We start from the raw sequence: 18001 nt of genomic DNA on the forward strand, positions 1-18001 counted from the left end.
TAGTTATTTTACAAAATATTAAACAAAAGATTGTATGAAATTATTTATATAAAATATTTAGATAACATGAAAAATTTACAAATTTATAATTCATAGTTCAACTTTTACATAAAAAACAAATTTAATAAGTATGAAGCAATTAAAAAAATTGTTTAAGAGATTTTATGTAAATGATTTTTTTTATTAATAAAAAGTATAATTTCAGACAATTCTCCTTTATTTAGATTTGAATTAATAAATTTATGTTATTTTTAGTAAATTAAGTTAGATTGATTTACTAAGTAACCATATTACCTAAAATAAAATGTATTACGTGTTTGGTAATTATTTGTAACATATAATCAATATGCTAAAAAATTCTCAAATTTAAATTATTTTTAATTAAATCATACATAATTTAAATATACAATGAAACTAAATAAATGTTAAAATTATATCCCTTAAAAACGATTAAGTATATAACTTTTGAGTTACTTTCTCAACTTTTTTTTTTTTTCTCTTTTACACACTTTCATGTATTTCAAGTGACGAATGGGGGTGCTGAGGTTATCTCGATGAATAAATGACATGTAATATTATGACTGACATTAGTTCAATAATGAGAATTAATTACCACTCAAGAACTCTTAACAACTAACCAAATGAACTACAGACACCACGCGTTTCAATGTTTAACACATAATAATGCAGCTTGGTTTAGGTAATGGGATTAACAATGAACATTAAACTCTCGCTTTCATCATTAATTTTGTTTTTTTTAACCATGCTAAGCTAAACTTTCATCATTGGATTTATCTAAACATGTATTGCCATCGATTTAATCCTTTACAACAAGAGCAAAATAAAAAGTCAAAACTGTTATCATTGGACAAGTTCTAATAATTTCCATCGGAAATGTTACCACATTTTCCGGGCCTTCACACTGAAGAACCAGTTTCCGCCACACGTTCATTTCAGATATGGTATGCCCCTATGGGGCCTGAAAGATGTATGATAAAAGTCCAATGAAAACATCACTGAAATTATTATAAGAGGCATTGCCACTTTGATATGGAGGTGTAATTATTCTATAGGCTTTCGTATCACTACTTTCTTGAGTTGTCCAATTTCTCTAGCAAATTCTAACGTTTAATTTGGATTCATACTAATGCTTCATCATTCGCAATTCTTTTAGAGCATGGAGATTTTCTTGTATTCCATCTTATTGTCGATAAGAATTTTTGAATGTATACCCATTATGATTTGCACACGGATTGCTTGACTTAAATTTAAATGCGTCATCATTCTTATTTTTATCTTCACCAATCAGATGTTAAACTAAAAACATTGGCCCATCTATTTAAATCAACATTACATAGTAAAGTTGCAACTTACACCTAACAAAACAAAGGTAGAACAAAGTCAATCGTAGTTTGGTAATAAAAATCAAGAGTGTGTTTCGTACGTATGGTAACAGTAAGATTATCATGATGAAAGTGGAATTTAATGTATGCTTCTACTATAATAAAAGGCACGGAGTAAAATAAAGAGGTCATCATTGGATTAGTAAGTTTACGTTTATATTTAGTCGTATGATTACTTCGGTTTTTATATTTTTTATTGAATTGAGTTTTAATATATTTTAAAGAATAGTTTTGTTTTTTATGTTAAAATGACCATAGCATTGTTTAAAAGGTATAAAATGTCAACATTTGAATTATTTTTATGTTAGAACTTCTCTGATTTAATATGTGAGGTTTATATTTTGACTCATAACATATATCAAACAATTCAACACAGAACACTCTCAAAACGATTTAACGTACATAACATCTTTTAGATTTTAACGTGTGATTAAAAATGTCAAATTAATAAAATAAACCAAATTAATTTTATTTAAAAAATATTAAAATTTAAAAAATATTAAAATAAAAATAAAATATAAATCTAAATATAGAAACAAAATTATTAAATTTATATTATTTCATAAATTCAAGATCCTATATATATTTTTAAGTTAATTTAAAAAAAAGGTAATTTTTGATGTTTCACCATTCAAAAGTAACGGTTGAATTGTTTTGGATGAAAAAAAAAGTAATATCTTGCTATGTCCCTTCAATAAACTATGGTAAGTTAGTACTACTTTTACCTGAGGATTAGAATGACGGTTCTCTTCTCGAGACCCAATAGAATACTTTTACTTATACTTAAAATTTCATTATTTCTTTACCAACTTTTGCTCGTACGTCACTCTAGTTTTATTAATTTAGTTCATTAATCATAATTACCATCCACAAAATTGTATTAGTTTATGTTTTGATTCCTCATAGAATATAAGTAAATTTCATTTCAGAAATATTTTAAAATATAAATCATGCATGAAAACCAACTTTCTCAAGTTATAAAGAAAGAACATTTTTTTTCTTCTATCATAACATTCCTACAATATTGAACCAAATATGTTTTCTATCCGTACGTATAAAAATAAAAAGTTAAAAATGAAATTTACTATATAAGTAATATTGCATTTATATTATGAAATCCAATGAGCTAGAATAGCATACACATTTTTTGTAGAAAAAAATGTACAAAAATTATGAAATGATTTTTTTTATGGAAAAAAATTGTCATTAGTAAAAATATTTGATTTTTTCATCTATTATATAAAAGGGAACATTGTATAATTTAATTAGTATACATATTGAAATCTCTCAAGGAATGGGAAAAATAATTAGATAATACTTTGCCTCTTTGGTCTGCATTACGCGTTCCTCGCATGATTCATAAAGTAAGTTCTTTACCAGTATCTGTGATGTCTTTCCACTAACATAAATAGATATCTTTCAGTGGTTCTGAAAATAAGTATTAAGTAAAAATAGTTTTGAAAAGAATAGGTTATTGGAGAAATAGAGAGAATTAGGAAGTATGTTTCATTAAGTCTTAATCAAGACTGGGTAAGTAAGGAAGTTGATTGAGTCGAAAATGGTGATAGAGAAAGTAAGGAAAAGGTAATGCAAGGAGAATGATGCGTTTTTGACAAAGTATAGCAGAAAGCAAAATGAAGAGGATGTCTGTGTAACACAAGCAACAAGAGATCTTTGTAGTCAATTCCTAACGCGTTCTTATCGATTTGAATTGGACCCTCCACTGAACACCAGGCAATGTTCATCTCTCATATGCATGAAATGAATAAGTGAGAATTAATAGTCACTGGGCACACATAAATGGAGGGTGTTCTAAAATCGGGCATCAATCATGGATGGTCTAGAAAGTGAGCACTGTGAAATGAAAAAACAAACACCTATAAGGGTGCAATGATGGTTGATGTCCCCCTTGAAAGAAGCTTGATATTCACACCTAGATGCAAACAGGGAGTGTAGTTTAAGACTTTTGGCAAACCCCATTTCATTTATTTATCTTTCTTTGAATTCAGTATGGTGATTTTTCTTCACCAACTGCCGCCAGCATAACATAAACTAAAACTACATAACATAAAAAGATATTGATTTGGAGCAGCGTCCGTGTCAAAAGGGGCTAAGATCCTTACAGGACCCCGCATGGATCTCCTCCACCTTTAGCTTCTTACGCTAACCCCTTCTTTCTCTCTCATATACTTCTTATTATACTATTCTTATTATTATATGTAATAATAAATAAATACTAATAATAATAATAAATGATAATGTGAACACAGTAAAATTGAGATGTTAGAGAGAGGTAAACTGATAGAGATGGTTAATTTCATGTTTGTTTTTGGTAGGGCCAACGATAAGTCTTTATAAGAGTTCAATGATGCATTCTGCCCCATGATTGGAGACCCACCGCCGACCACCATCACCGTCCTACGTGGACTATGCCTGTCTACATCATTGTCTAAGACATCTAACACACTTTTCTTTACTCCAGGCAAAACAGTGTTTTAAGTTTCTTTTAACATATTAGAAACTTTAGAAATTTAAGGCCAGATGGATATTTTATATTGGATAATAATAAATAAGATGATTAATATAAGTATACATCCATAAATTTATTCCTTTAACTTTTTGGCCTTAATATTTTATAAGGACTTATTTAGAATGAATACTTTTGTAATAGGTCAACAACATTAAGGATTTCTTGTATTTAAAGTGCTTTTATTTTAGAAAAACATTTTTTTTAAATGACAAAGGAATATATTCAAGTGTTTGAGAAATGGGTGTTTTAATATAGATAAAAATCTTAACAAAGGAAATATTGATAAAAATTTAAGATGAATTGAAATCTCACGTTAAGAAATGAGTAAAATACAAATAAATAAGTAGAATCATCCATAAACATATACAAATATTAACATCTTATCCTTAAAACAAATAATATCACGATCTCCTCTTTATATTGTCAAATTTATTTAATTTTTTTAAAATTCATTATTTGAAACAAATTTATTTTATTTTTTTTGCCTTCAATGTAATGTACTAAAATTATTATTTTTTATAACATACGTTAGAAAGTTTTGTAAGGAAACATGCAATTTAAAAAAAGAGGTACAGAATTAATTAATTAATATAAATATATTTTTTTAAGAAACATTTACATAAAGACAATAATAAATAATAATAATAAGATTTTACTTATACCAATTAGCAGAAAGAGATGTGTAAAATAGTTTTGGAAGAAAGTTAAGAGATTGACAGACGTGTTCCATGTATTATGATTCCAAAATTAATTACTACTTATGAGTAATGATTTTGCGTAAAAGATATATATATATATATGGTTCTTTTTACTAACATAAATTGGTGAATGCCTGTGACGCCTAATTTGCTTCTCTTTCGTCACCAATTAGGCCACGTATTTTACAGGGAGGACCACCACAAAACAGAACATTCTATCCAATACCCCACTCTCATAACACCATTTGCCAAACAAAATCCCATACCAAGTTATAAAATTCCAACACGTAATTTAAGGACACTGGTTTTACCTTTTCACTATACTTTTATGTTTAGATTCAACCACTAAATCATAACTTATTAACAATTTGCTTTTCTCTATTCAAGGGTAAATGTACCACAATTATAGAATGTTTTCAATAAGTTTTCTTAAATGATATAATAGAAATACTCTTGGTTTAAGTATAGCATAACTCAGACAATAATATATGACTTAATTAATTTCGGAGGGATAACTTTTCAAAAACACACTTCTATCTTATCATAATCATTCTCACAAAAGTAGTTTGAATACCTAATCTCACAAATATGCATGTTTTGACACTTCACTAAAAGAGAATGGATATTAATAGTCTTCCATGCTTTACTTTTAACTCTCTCAAGACTTTTAACTAAAATAATATTTATTTATTTATTTTCTTGATCAAATATTGTACAAATAAAAATTGATATTTTGAGCATGAAATAAACCATAATTTTGTAGTTATATAATTCTTAAATTATTAAGTAATTAGTGAATGAGGTGTAATGAAACTCAAAAGTGGTTTGAATAAGGTAATGGACAATGATATTTTAACAACTCCTTTTTAACAACTTTTTTACAACAGAACACGTGTCACAATTCTATTGGTCTGTTTGAATTTATTCTAAAAAATTATTTGAAACAGACCAATCACAAATTGTCACGTATGCGTTGTCAAAAAAGAGTTGTTAAAGAGACTTTTTCCTAAGGTAATTAAGAGGGAAGTGATGAAGACTGAGAATTTGTTATAACTAGCAAGTGATTAATCCTGCTACTTACATTGACAAGGGTTTTTGCCAAACATAATAATAGTCATGAAGAGGGCATGGTGGAGACCACTTTGAATAAATACCCCACTAGTTCAATGTATATCTTTGTCAAACTCGTCTCTTTCTCTTAATCCTCTAGAAGGAAACTGCAACATTTTAATTATATATATATATACAATGAAAAGGGCAGTAATTATTGCAAAACTAATTAATTATATCCGAAGCTATCAACACTCGATAAAAGACCATGAAACAGGCCGCGATAAAAAAATCTTGTTCTTTCACCATTGGCCCAAATGGTCCACACAACGTTGCCAATCTCAAAAAGAATGAACTATTCACCTATTAACACTTGTGCATATAAAAGAACCACTGACGTTTACATGCCATTGCCGACATTTAATGTTCATCTTCTGTTTCTGTGATCCAATATCTATAGCACAATGATGTATAAAAGAACAAAATGTGATAAGATTCCTCTATCTTGCACCCTTTAAGTCCATGTGTTTTATTTTCTTGTCAGACTTGATGAACTGGTATACTCTGTGGTGTGCAGCCATTTTTATATGAGAAGGTGAAGCTTATTGATGAAGTATCGAGCAGGAAGAATGGTGGATAATGGAATTAATTGGTATGAAAGGAATGGTGTATGTTGTAATTTGAAGAGAGAATTTGATTTGAACTATAACTCTGTTGGAGGACCAAAGAAAGTGTGGGGTTCCCCGGTAATCAAAGGCATGGCCTTAGGACGAATGTTTGGTTATTTTTTGTCTTTTCTTTGTTTATCTTCTACGTAAAGTTGGAAGACAAATTCACCAACCCGTGACTTACACGTTGGTTAATCACACTGTTGTTGCTCAACTTACGTTTTCTCTTTTTCCCTTCTTTCTTCTCCAAAATACTTGTCGACAAATCATTCCAACACCCTAATTTCTACCTGCGCAAAGAAAAAGAAAAACATTTTTTTTTAAGTTATTCTCCACCATCATCCTATTTTCGTTATTTAAATAACCAAAACCATACCAATAAACCTGTTTCTAACATTTAATTACCGAAAAATATTATCCTAAATAACCAGATACACTGCTCTAAGATTAATTAACAATATTTGTCTGTTTTGCCAGATGAAGATAACCAACCAAGCTTAAACAATTCTATCGCTCACGTGAAAACTAAATATTCTCACAAATCACTATGCTATATCTTCATCGTGAAGTTATGAAGCTGCATACGATAAAGCAATTTTATTAATGAAGGAAATTCTCAATTCATATATATATATATATATATATATATATATATATATATATATATATATATAGAGAGAGAGAGAGAGAGAGAGAGAGAGAGAGAGAGGTTATACTTTTAGGGATAGTTGGATTTGGGTGATTGAACTATCATAAAATTAGTCTCTTTTTTTTTTTCTCAGTTCCCTTAATATTAGGGAATTATTTATTCTCAAAAAGTAGTCTAAATTATGTGTAATTGAATCGAGTTTGATATGTTTAATTATTTATAACAAATTTCTTGGCCTTCAAAATCGATCTTTCTAAACCTAATAATTGTAAAAGAGTATTTCTCGAAAAAAATAAATACAGAACCATTTTTCTATTATAAATTATATGTTATCCTAGATAAGGATTAGGGAGTCCGACCTAACTAATTTTCTGATGTTTAAATAATAAATTGTATGTAAGATCTGAAAACTAGAAGAGGGAATACTAATTATTAGGAGGTATTAAATTATCACGTTTCTTGTAAATAAATCTCAAAAAAATAATAAGGACTGCCCTTTTTCAAATGTTCTAACTTGGAGTCCCTAGTAAATTTTTAGACTGAAATTAAATTACATTTTTAGGCATTAATTATAATCAAAATTCTTAATTTGGGTATATATGCTTTTAGTTGAATTGGACGATAAGATATGTGTAGATAATTTTTTTATAAATACTTTCTAAAAATCGAAATAATACTTTTAAAAAATTGAAAAAATATTTATAGTAATGATTGAGTGTTCAGTTGTGGTTATTAATATAAAACTAAACTAATTAATAAGGGAAAGCTTCTAAGTTAATTCATCTATTGTTTAATCTTCGGATAGAGCTTAACCGAGGATTTCCCAACCACATCCATGTGAAGCCAACAACAAGAAATATATAAACAAAAATAACTAAGTTTATTATTGTTGGAGAATAGTATATACATTTGTTGCCACACTTATAGGTGATGCTTTTTCACAATATATTTGTAAAATTTGAAATTTGATACTATTTATTAGAGTCAATAACGGGGTAAAAAGTAAACATTCAATTGAAAAAGACGAAATTAAAATGCTATAAGCAAAGAGCAATATCGAAAGAGAAGTTCTTTTATTACGTTAATTTAACTTTCACCTATGATTTTAGTATTTAAAAACATGATCAATTGAGGCTTTATTTCTGAAAATGTATTTTTTATATTTAAAAGTCAAAGCTAATATTGTAAGATTTTTAAGCACCGAAGAGGTCATTTTGGGCTAACGTGGCATGTTGTCCATAGACTGAACCATTGTGCCCAAAAAAAAGTGTAGGACCTATGTCATACACAATGGCTTTCTCACAGTTCAATTTGTATAATTTCAAAAGTTAATTATAAATGCAAATAACCATTAAAGCTTTGTCAACATCTTTGCGAGTTAAAAAAAAAATCCTCAAAATTCCACTGTTCGAAAAGAAAGACATTATATAATTCAATTAAAATGTATGGATATATAGTGTTAAAATTAATTGTTAATATTAATACTATCGAAAATATAAGCTGTGACATAGTATTAATATCAGCGAAAATATGACTTGTTGTATTTGAATGTTTGCATTTTCTACGATTTTAATAAGTTAACGTGGCATGTTTGCATGACTTGTATGAGCGCTATGCAAATCATTTTAATACTTATATGATTTAGTCTTTTTTTATTTTATAAAAAAATTATTTAGTGTTTACATTTAACTTACTTTGGTATTATTGTTAAAATATGAATTTTCCTTTTCTATTACAATTATACCATTAGCAAACCTTCATAATTAAACTAACACGTGAGAATAGCTAACTAATAAGGTATAATAGGTTAATTAAAGTATTAACTAATGAAATTTAGGTCAGAACTGAAAAGCCAGAATGAAATTTGATGATATGAAGACAGGGAAGTACAAAATAATGAGTGTAAAAAGAATGTAAATAAAAGAGAATGTGGTGTTTGAGTGTGTACATGTTTAATACTTAAATGTAAAATAATAAGAATAGTAAAAAGTAAATTTGAATTAAAGTGGGTAATTAATTATCTGAGGGTGAAGAAAAAAAAATGTTGAAGAGGAAAGGTGTAGAAAGGAAAAGGAAAAGAAACAAAAAGAAAAGGAAAAGGTAATGAATAGTGTAAGAAGGTTAGGCAATGACGTCAGCTACTGGGGGACAACCATGAACCCATGCGCATTTCAGCGGTCCTCCCTCTCTTCTTTTATATTCTTTACAAATCCCTCACTCACTCCTAACGGATTTTTTTCTCACTTATCCTTCTCTCATCAATCATCATCTTCTTCTTCTCTTCTACCTTCTTCTTCATTCCAATTATCTTCTCTTCTCTTCGTTAAGGTAAGCTTTCATCTGCATCTCCACCCAAAAACAATGCATGCTTTTTCTTCAACTTCATCACATACAACTGCATCTCGGAAACACAACATCAATACTAAATTTAAATTTTCTTTCAAAACAATTTCAACCTTCTTTCCTTCTACGTGTTTTTCTTTTGTTGATTTTGATTAACCTGATGAATTATGATCAGTGATTGTAGTCGAAACCAAAGTGATGAGAAAGAAAGTTGAATAGGCTATAGGGAATGTAGTGTAGCTCATAAAAGTAGTGGTTTTTGGGTCAGCATATTTCCTCAAAGTTCGTCAAGGAAAGAGGTCAGATGTGCCATGAAAATTCTCGACAAAGAGACAGCAAAGTCAGAACCCCAGTTTCCTGAATTAGACGATCCATGACTCTCTCACTCGTAATGCCAAAACACTAGTATAAGTGCTTTCTACTATATCCTATCCTCTCCCACTTTTTCTCAACCTTTGCTTTTTCTCATCGCCTTGATCCAATACAACGCTGCCTCTCTTTTTGCTTCCCAACTCTTTTCTCTTTCGAGAGACGCGTGCCCAATCTGTGATCACGTCACTCCCATTTATTTAAGTTCTTAATGCAGTACTTTGTTCATTCTTTTCCATTTCGATTAGTACATGTGTTCATATAATTGGCCACTTCAGCTCCTGGCTAGCGCATGCTAATCTTGCATCAGTATTTTTCTTATGTCAGATTTAAGCATGAACATTCCGTTCTGTGCCACTGCTTCAAAAGTATTAATAAAATGGTTTCCTAGAAAGTTGCTTTTGTTTGTTTTATCCGTGTCATGTTGTGTTTTTGTTGAGCTTAACTTATGTGTCTAATTATTTGAGAATATACATAATTATTAATGGTAATGCGGAATGGGGAACCCCGTTCTGTGATGAATCATTCTCACCATTCACTAACACAAGACAACATCATTAGCACAGCCTCTGCTTGTCCGTTTCTCACCCTTGCCAAACACACGGCTTATGCCAAGTTTCAACTCCTTGTTTTTTTTTTTTTTATTAATGAAAACTAAACTCTCATGATTAGCTTTCTTCTCTCTCTCTTTCCCCATTTCCTTATCTTTTTTTTAACCCGGCCAGGGAAGAAAATCATTGTTTCTGAAATCATGGGGTTTTGTTTATAACACGCGCTTATATTTATTTCCTATGGAATTTGGTGAGTGTTGCTCACCACCAAATGAGCTTATGATTATCTCTGATAAAACTTGTCACCTTTTCACTAAAAGGCCTTATATTATATTATTTAATGTTTCATTTTATTGGCGCTTTTTTTTTATCACTTATGGTGTTACTCTTACTATATAGTATCATCCCTTGGCTTCACTTCTCTCTTATATATACACATTAAGCAGTATTGATTAACACTCACATCAAACGTTGGTTGGTTATAATTCAAACATGATGAAGAAAGTCAAGTGTGGTAGGTATTAATAGTGGTGGTGAATTTGATGCAGTACCAGTATTTGCTATGATGGAGTCGATGGAGTCATGTGTCCCACCTGGGTTTCGGTTCCACCCAACAGATGAAGAGCTTGTTGGTTACTATCTGAGGAAGAAGGTGGCTTCTCAAAAGATTGACCTTGACGTTATCAGAGAGATCGATTTATATCGTATTGAACCATGGGATCTTCAAGGTATATTATATGAACATAGTTACCGATAATACTTATGTTAAGCTGCTATAATCTTTTCCTTCTTAACTCATTTCAAATAAACTATTAGGGTTTTGAATGTTTAATATTTGATCTGACGTATTAACTCATTTTATCAAATATTAGCAGCATAGATCTGTGTTAGGTTTTTCTTTTCTTTTTTTCTGAGGTGAATGATATTGCAGATAGATGCAGGATCGGGTATGAAGAGCAGAATGAGTGGTATTTCTTCAGCCACAAAGATAAAAAGTATCCAACAGGGACAAGAACTAATAGAGCTACCATGGCGGGGTTTTGGAAGGCTACAGGAAGAGACAAAGCAGTGTATGACAAGGCAAAACTAATTGGGATGAGAAAAACCCTTGTTTTCTACAAAGGAAGAGCCCCTAATGGGCAAAAGTCTGATTGGATCATGCACGAGTATAGACTCGAATCCGACGAGAATGGACCTCCACAGGTAAGCATATATATTTTACTGCGTACCTACTACTAATCTCTAGTGCATAAACAAGTACCATTTGTTCTTTTGCACTTCTACTATTGTTGCTAACTCCACTTGAGTGGTTGAGTTTGATGTTTTACGTTCAAACTTTGCCTTAGATGGCCCCGTTAATTATGGCACATTCCTTAACCTTTTCCTCTTTCACACACATACTAAAAAATCAACAATATACATATAAGCTGGAGATCAAGCACTATTTCTCTTTTCTGTAGCTCTCTTAATGACGTCAAAAGGGTTTTCAACTTTAAAACTATTCCATTCCCCATCTTTATTCGATTAACTTTTACATGAACTTTTTCCACAATACCAATTTATCTATATTTTGGTTTTTATTTTCTTTTTAGAGTAACTGTAGTAGCTTATACTCTTTATTTCCTCTATATGGCTACACTATTTTGAATTTTTGATATGTGCATTACATACTGACTAGTTATTGCTTGATCTTATGAAAAGACTTCGTTGTTGGTGGCTATTACACTTGACTTATATCAAATGATGCAACTGGCTGGTTTCTCTAATCTCACTTTCTCCACTTTTTAAGTGCACCACTAACTTCTGAATATTCACCAAGTCACGTACACGCTTTCTCGCAACATAACTTTCACCAACAAGAAGTCAAAAGTCACTGCTTTCAGCAGCGAATAATTAAATTTGTTTCTTTTCCTTCCATTTCTACTACACACTTTTCTTGTCATTTTGATTGTCAAAACGTAATTAATTATTTGACTACATACAGCCTCACACCAAACAGATGGAATTTTTTTTTCAAAAGATAAAGCAAAGCCTTACTTAAAAGCTTTAAAGCAGCAACAACAATAGACTTTTCACTTTTTCTTCCCCTAAGGTGTAGCAAGTCTGGTAAACTCAAAAAGTAACAGAGTTTTCATCTCAACTTTGTAACTTGTGTTCATGCAGGAGGAAGGATGGGTTGTGTGCAGAGCCTTCAAGAAAAAAACCACTGGACAGACAAAGACTATTGAAGGATGGGACTCAAGCTACTTCTTCGAGGAAGGAAGTGGTGTAAGCACGGTGGCTGATCCAATCGATCTCATTTCAAGGCAGTCTCAGAGCTTTTTATCTCAAAATTTCTTGTGTAAGCAAGAGATAGAAGCGGATAACTTGAGTTGCATGCTTCAAGATCCATTTGTACAACTTCCTCAGCTAGAAAGCCCGTCTTTGCCATTAGTGAAGAGGCCAAGCACAGTGTCACTGGTATCAGACAATAACGAAGACGAAGACATTCAAAACAGGTTATCCAACAACAACACAAAGAAAGTCACTGATTGGAGAGCTCTTGACAAGTTTGTAGCCTCTCAACTGAGTCAAGAAGACACGCTTGAAACCAATGGTCTCTCAAGCTTTGAACCTCATGATAGCCACGACATGGCACTGCTGTTACTGCAGAGCAGTAGAGATGAAGGGAACAGGCTAAGTCCTTTTCTAAACACAAACTCAGACTGTGATATTGGGATATGCGTGTTTGAAAAATGACAGAGGAAAGAAGTGCATGGAAACGATTTTTAATTATTTTTAGTACCATATATGTGAATTGTTCTACCGATGCTGGGGACATGCTATATTTTTGTATAAAAAATATGTGTGGATGAGAAGAATCAAACTCTGTATGCCCTTCTGCGTGAGTGCAGCTGTGTGCGGAAATTGAGATGCATGCGTCCAAGTGGCTCTAGAATTTAGGTGGTAGTTTTATATTTTAAGTTATCATGTTATTAAGCAGGTGCAGTAATAGCCTTGCCATAAAACGAGTCCTCTACCTAGGCTCTGGCTCTCATGCCTAAGATGGCAGCATATGTTGTGATCTTTCACAATCCTTCTGTTATTTTTAATGCCTGCATTCTTTAATTTCTCTCATTGCAACAAACCTTCCTTTCTGCTCTTCTCTTTAAGCATCCTGTGCAATTTTCTGCATTCATCTCTTTGTCACGTGCATGCACACAAAATATATAGCTGTTTATACTGTCATGTCATGGTGTGTACATGCTAGCTTCATCACTTCCATTTTGTCGGTACAAAATGAAAGCAAATAAATTAATATATTTATATTATTTGTAACTAGATGTAAATTTGGTTAATAACCTTAATTAAGTCTCTGGATTGATTTGTGGCTAACACACTTAAAGTACTAAATGTGTGGTTAAAAAGATTATGATTAGATGATCCTCGCTTTATTGACATATAACATAAGTGACAATTTCAAAGCTCTTATAATGTATGTTAAAAACTTCTTTTTCCAATGCAAACATAAAATTCACTCAAAAAGACTTCTAGTGCATATAGTTGATCTTTAATGATCGATGTACTTGCTAGAACAGTTGACCACTTACTTTTTCATGCAAAGTTGACTATGCAAAGTTCACTTAGAGTGTCTTTGAATTTGGAAATGGATTTGGGAAATAAAAATATTTATATAATCAATTTACTTTTAAAAGAACTGATTTTTTTATTATACATATATAATCAGAATTGATTAAATGTATAACGCTTTATAGTTAACTAACAGAGGCCCACCATCACAAAAATATATTCACTGTCTCCATCCATTTTTCATTTTTGATAGTTCATCCAATCACCATCTCCATATCTAAGAACAATTTGATATCTTTTCATTTAGAGAAAACCTCAATAATATGTCCGTCATACACATCAAAAACCTAAATTCATCATAAACAAAAACTCAAATTCATCAAAAAAATATGTTCAGTTACCAAACAATGAGGATTATTTTTTTCCCTTAGCACTTTACCCTATTTGGATCTGACACCTCCTCTCTACCATCTATGTTTCTTCTCTCATTTTAGTGTTCTTGTTGAACCAAGGTTTGAACGAGTAAAAGATAAAGGTTGGTGGAGGAGAAGACCGACAATTGTTATGACGGTGCTCGATTTGCGGTGATTTCCAATTTCAACAATCCGAAGGTTCCATTTGTATAATTTTTGGTTTTGATGATGTTGATTAATTATTGCTATTTTTTTTTAAATTTAATTAATAAATGTATTATTATTTTTATGATTAATGTTTGATATTTATGTTTTTATTGATAAAAAAATAGATTAATTATAGAGAAGTTATTAGTTATGTTATAATTAAAAAGTTCTTTTAAATTATAAATATGAGAAAAGAGAAAGATTGATTACTTAGATATTCTTAAAAAAAAGAAGAAAAGAAAAATCAAAAAGGTATTTATGAAACTCTTTTTTTCCACTAATGAAGGTATTTTCTTATTTTCTTTTTATACCTAGTAATTTTTTATCTTTTTTCTAGTTGTTAATTAAAGTTTTTTTTTCTTTTAAATTGATTACTTTTTTTTAAACTTTAATTACTTTAAAGGGAAAAGTTATTGAAGAATTAAAGTGTAATTGTTTCCACCAACTCATCCATCTCTTTCCTTGTTGTTGTGAGTTTTAGTCATTGACAAAGTGAAAATGGATCATTCGACTGGGAAGAATAAGGTGTGATGAAAGATTATGAAGATGAAGAAAATGAAAATAATGTTAAGATTGGAGAGTCTCGGATGAAGATGGTTGATGAATGAATTGGTGAATAGTGAAGAAGTGGTGAATGTTAAAACATCGACTTTATTTAAAGATTTAGATAGAACAAACTTTGAAAAATAAACTAAAATCATAATTAAACTTTTATTGTATATAATATTGCCAAACAAATCTTCGGAAAGAAATTTTTCAAAAATAGTTTTTATCAGTTTTGGTGGTATTCTACTTTAGTTTTTTATTTTTCTTTTTTTAAAAAAAAAAAGAAAAAAATTTGCACCCTTTAACTTTCGATCGTTAGAACCAAATACAACTCTAGCGCTGTTGGATACTAATATTTCCACATACCTAAAGTTTGTAGCATGTATTTTGAATCTGATAGATTATTAATTTTTGATAACTACTATTTATTTAGGGGTATGAAAATATATCTTACCATTACTCATACATATTGGTTGATTTGTGTTTGATTAAAATCAAGTTAATTCAATTTAACTCACTTCTTAAATGTGTGAAATTTTATAGTTCGATTTGACCTATATTGATTAGCTAGTAAAACGTTAACTCATTTAAATATATTTTGTTAGAAAAAAAATAAAGTGTTAATCTATAAAAATAATTAAAAAGTGATATTATAAAAATTAAAAAAATATATATTAACTTATACAATTGAATAAATATCAAAGTATTTAAATAATATGGAACAACATTATAAATTTAAAAAAAATAAAAATGTTGACTTACATAATAAAAAATAATAAATAAATAACTTGAAAAAAAAAATTATAATTAAAAAGTTGTTCTTGATAAGTTACGACTTAAGTAATTTCTACCCTAATTCAAAAGGTTAAATAAATTATGTTTAACTTAATCGAGATTTAAAAGAATATATTTTTTCAACTCAACTGATTAGTTCTTCAACAAATTTTTTGATATCCTTAAACTATATCGGCCATATATTTATATTATATATGATTGACGAAAGAAGTATATATATTTGTAGTAAAAATAAATTTCACAGATGAGTTTAGTTTTTTTTTTTTAAATGTCGATAATTAATAATATAAAGATGATCAGAATTAAAATGTTTATTGTAGTTATTATTAGGGTAAACAAAGCACTTAACACATGATATTTTAAGATACTCACTTCTTTTTTTCTCGTAATGGACAACATTATAATATACATTTAGTATAAGAGGTATATCTTCAAAACTTATACGGAAGTATATTTTGACTTTCTCATATCTATATCTATATATATATATATATATATATATATATATATATATATATATATATATATATATATATATATATATATATATATGATATATGTGTGTATGAATGTAAGCTAGGTTCAACAAAATTCCTTGGCATCTTCCTTTAGAATTGTAGGTTTTGAAAAAGTTGTTTAAAACAAGAGGTTATGTAAACCTGAACGTAGACTGAATAATGATATTTTGATAATTATTTTTAATAACTTTTTTATAATAGGGTACGTATTATCATTTTATTAGTTTTTTTAAATTTATATTTAAAAATATATATGAAACAGATCAATAACAAATTATCATGTAAAAAAATTATTATAAAAGTATTGTTAAAAGAATTTTTTCCATATAGAATATAACTAATCTCACAAAAATTTGATTCGCACTAAAGTGATAGGTGCATGCAATATTGAAGTTGTAACCTTTCTAAGGCATCCAATTCACACAACGTATTCAAAATTTTGATTCACTTGAAGCATATGCAGCGGAAAACATAATTGATTGATAAGGTTGAGTAAAACTAAACAGCCTAAAGGTAGATGAAAGTGTGATGGTACGTAGAAGAATAAGATATGTGATAACTGGAGAAGAGTAAAGGAAGGAGAGAAAGGGAAGTAAATGAATGATTGTGGGAGAAAAGTTAAAATTGAAGTCAAGAAGTGAAGATGGAAAGACATATTTGAAACTAGAAAAGCATATCAACTGGAGAGTTTTGGTGGGTCCGTATGTTGTCTAGCATGCTGCTACCCATTTCTCCTCTTCAGCATGCTTTGTCTTACCCCATGCAACTTCTTTTTTCTTTTTACCTTTCTACCTTCAAAACTTTCTTTCCTTTTTTCCTCAGTTTTCTCCTACGCTATCTTCTACATATATATGCGACTTAGAACTTTCATTATTCAGACTCAACCTATGAAATAATACATGAAAAAAATATGTTAAAAAGATTAAAAATAAAATCAATTTATAATATATAAGTGAATATAAATTTCATATCGGTTTTGTAAAATTGAGGATTAAAAACTATTTTCTTAATAACTTGTATGAGCGTTGCGGGCATCCTATGTATTAGGTGGACCTAATGGTCCTATGCACCTCTTAATCAACTTATTCCAACATTTCTGAGCCTTCTATATTTGTCTTCATCTGCTATATATCACACACAAAATATAAAGTAATTGCATGTGCGGACCTTTCATATATACCCTACACTACGTTAAGCTAGTTTCCTTACTCTAACTACATACGGTAAGATGAACATCATACTCTCTTATTAATGGAAATATAAACGCATGTTTATATCTTGTTTTTATTCAATGTAAGATTTTTATTTGTATCTATATATATATATATATAAAAGATTTAGTTTTTTTTCATAGTTATCTTAGAACAAATTCATGAGTTCCACGTTTTAGGAGGAGATAGTGGAAGGAGCAGATGGTCCTTCCCTTCCCTATCAGTTCATTCTAATTCGTCGCTATTTGCTTGTTTTTACATATGTTGTCCAAAAAGAAGGCAACCTTAACCATAAACTTTCCCCGTACATCATTATGATGTTTCGTTACTATGAATTATAACATTGAATTAATGAAAGGGAAGGCAACCCCTAACTATATGAACTCTACACAAAGTTTGAACATTCTTACGATTTAAGTGTGTGGGGGTATTGAAGGGACAAAGAAAGATTGGGCCTCAGATTCCTACCTTTTGATAATT

At 29.7% G+C, this 18001-nt stretch overlaps 1 protein-coding gene across 2 annotated transcripts; it reads left to right on the forward strand.

Annotated features, from left to right (window-relative positions):
* Nucleotides 1-9100: 9100 nt before the first annotated feature.
* Nucleotides 9101-13405, forward strand: LOC106777129 (NAC domain-containing protein 37). 2 transcript variants are annotated; one of them, XM_014664657.2, is made up of 4 exons: nt 9101-9326; nt 10810-10989; nt 11193-11464; nt 12425-13405. In XM_014664657.2, the coding sequence occupies exons 2-4, from the start codon at nt 10824-10826 to the stop codon at nt 12998-13000; spliced, it is 1014 nt and encodes a 337-aa protein (XP_014520143.1). In that variant the 5' UTR covers nt 9101-9326; nt 10810-10823; the 3' UTR covers nt 13001-13405. The 2 variants fall into 2 exon arrangements, with proteins under 2 accessions (XP_014520143.1, XP_014520144.1); XM_014664658.2 differs by lacking the exon at nt 9101-9326 and having other exon boundaries at nt 10695-10989.
* The last annotated feature ends 4596 nt before the right edge of the window (nt 13406-18001 follow it).

Source organism: Vigna radiata, chromosome 11, assembly GCF_000741045.1.
Source record: "Vigna radiata var. radiata cultivar VC1973A chromosome 11, Vradiata_ver6, whole genome shotgun sequence".
NCBI lineage: Eukaryota > Viridiplantae > Streptophyta > Magnoliopsida > Fabales > Fabaceae > Vigna > Vigna radiata.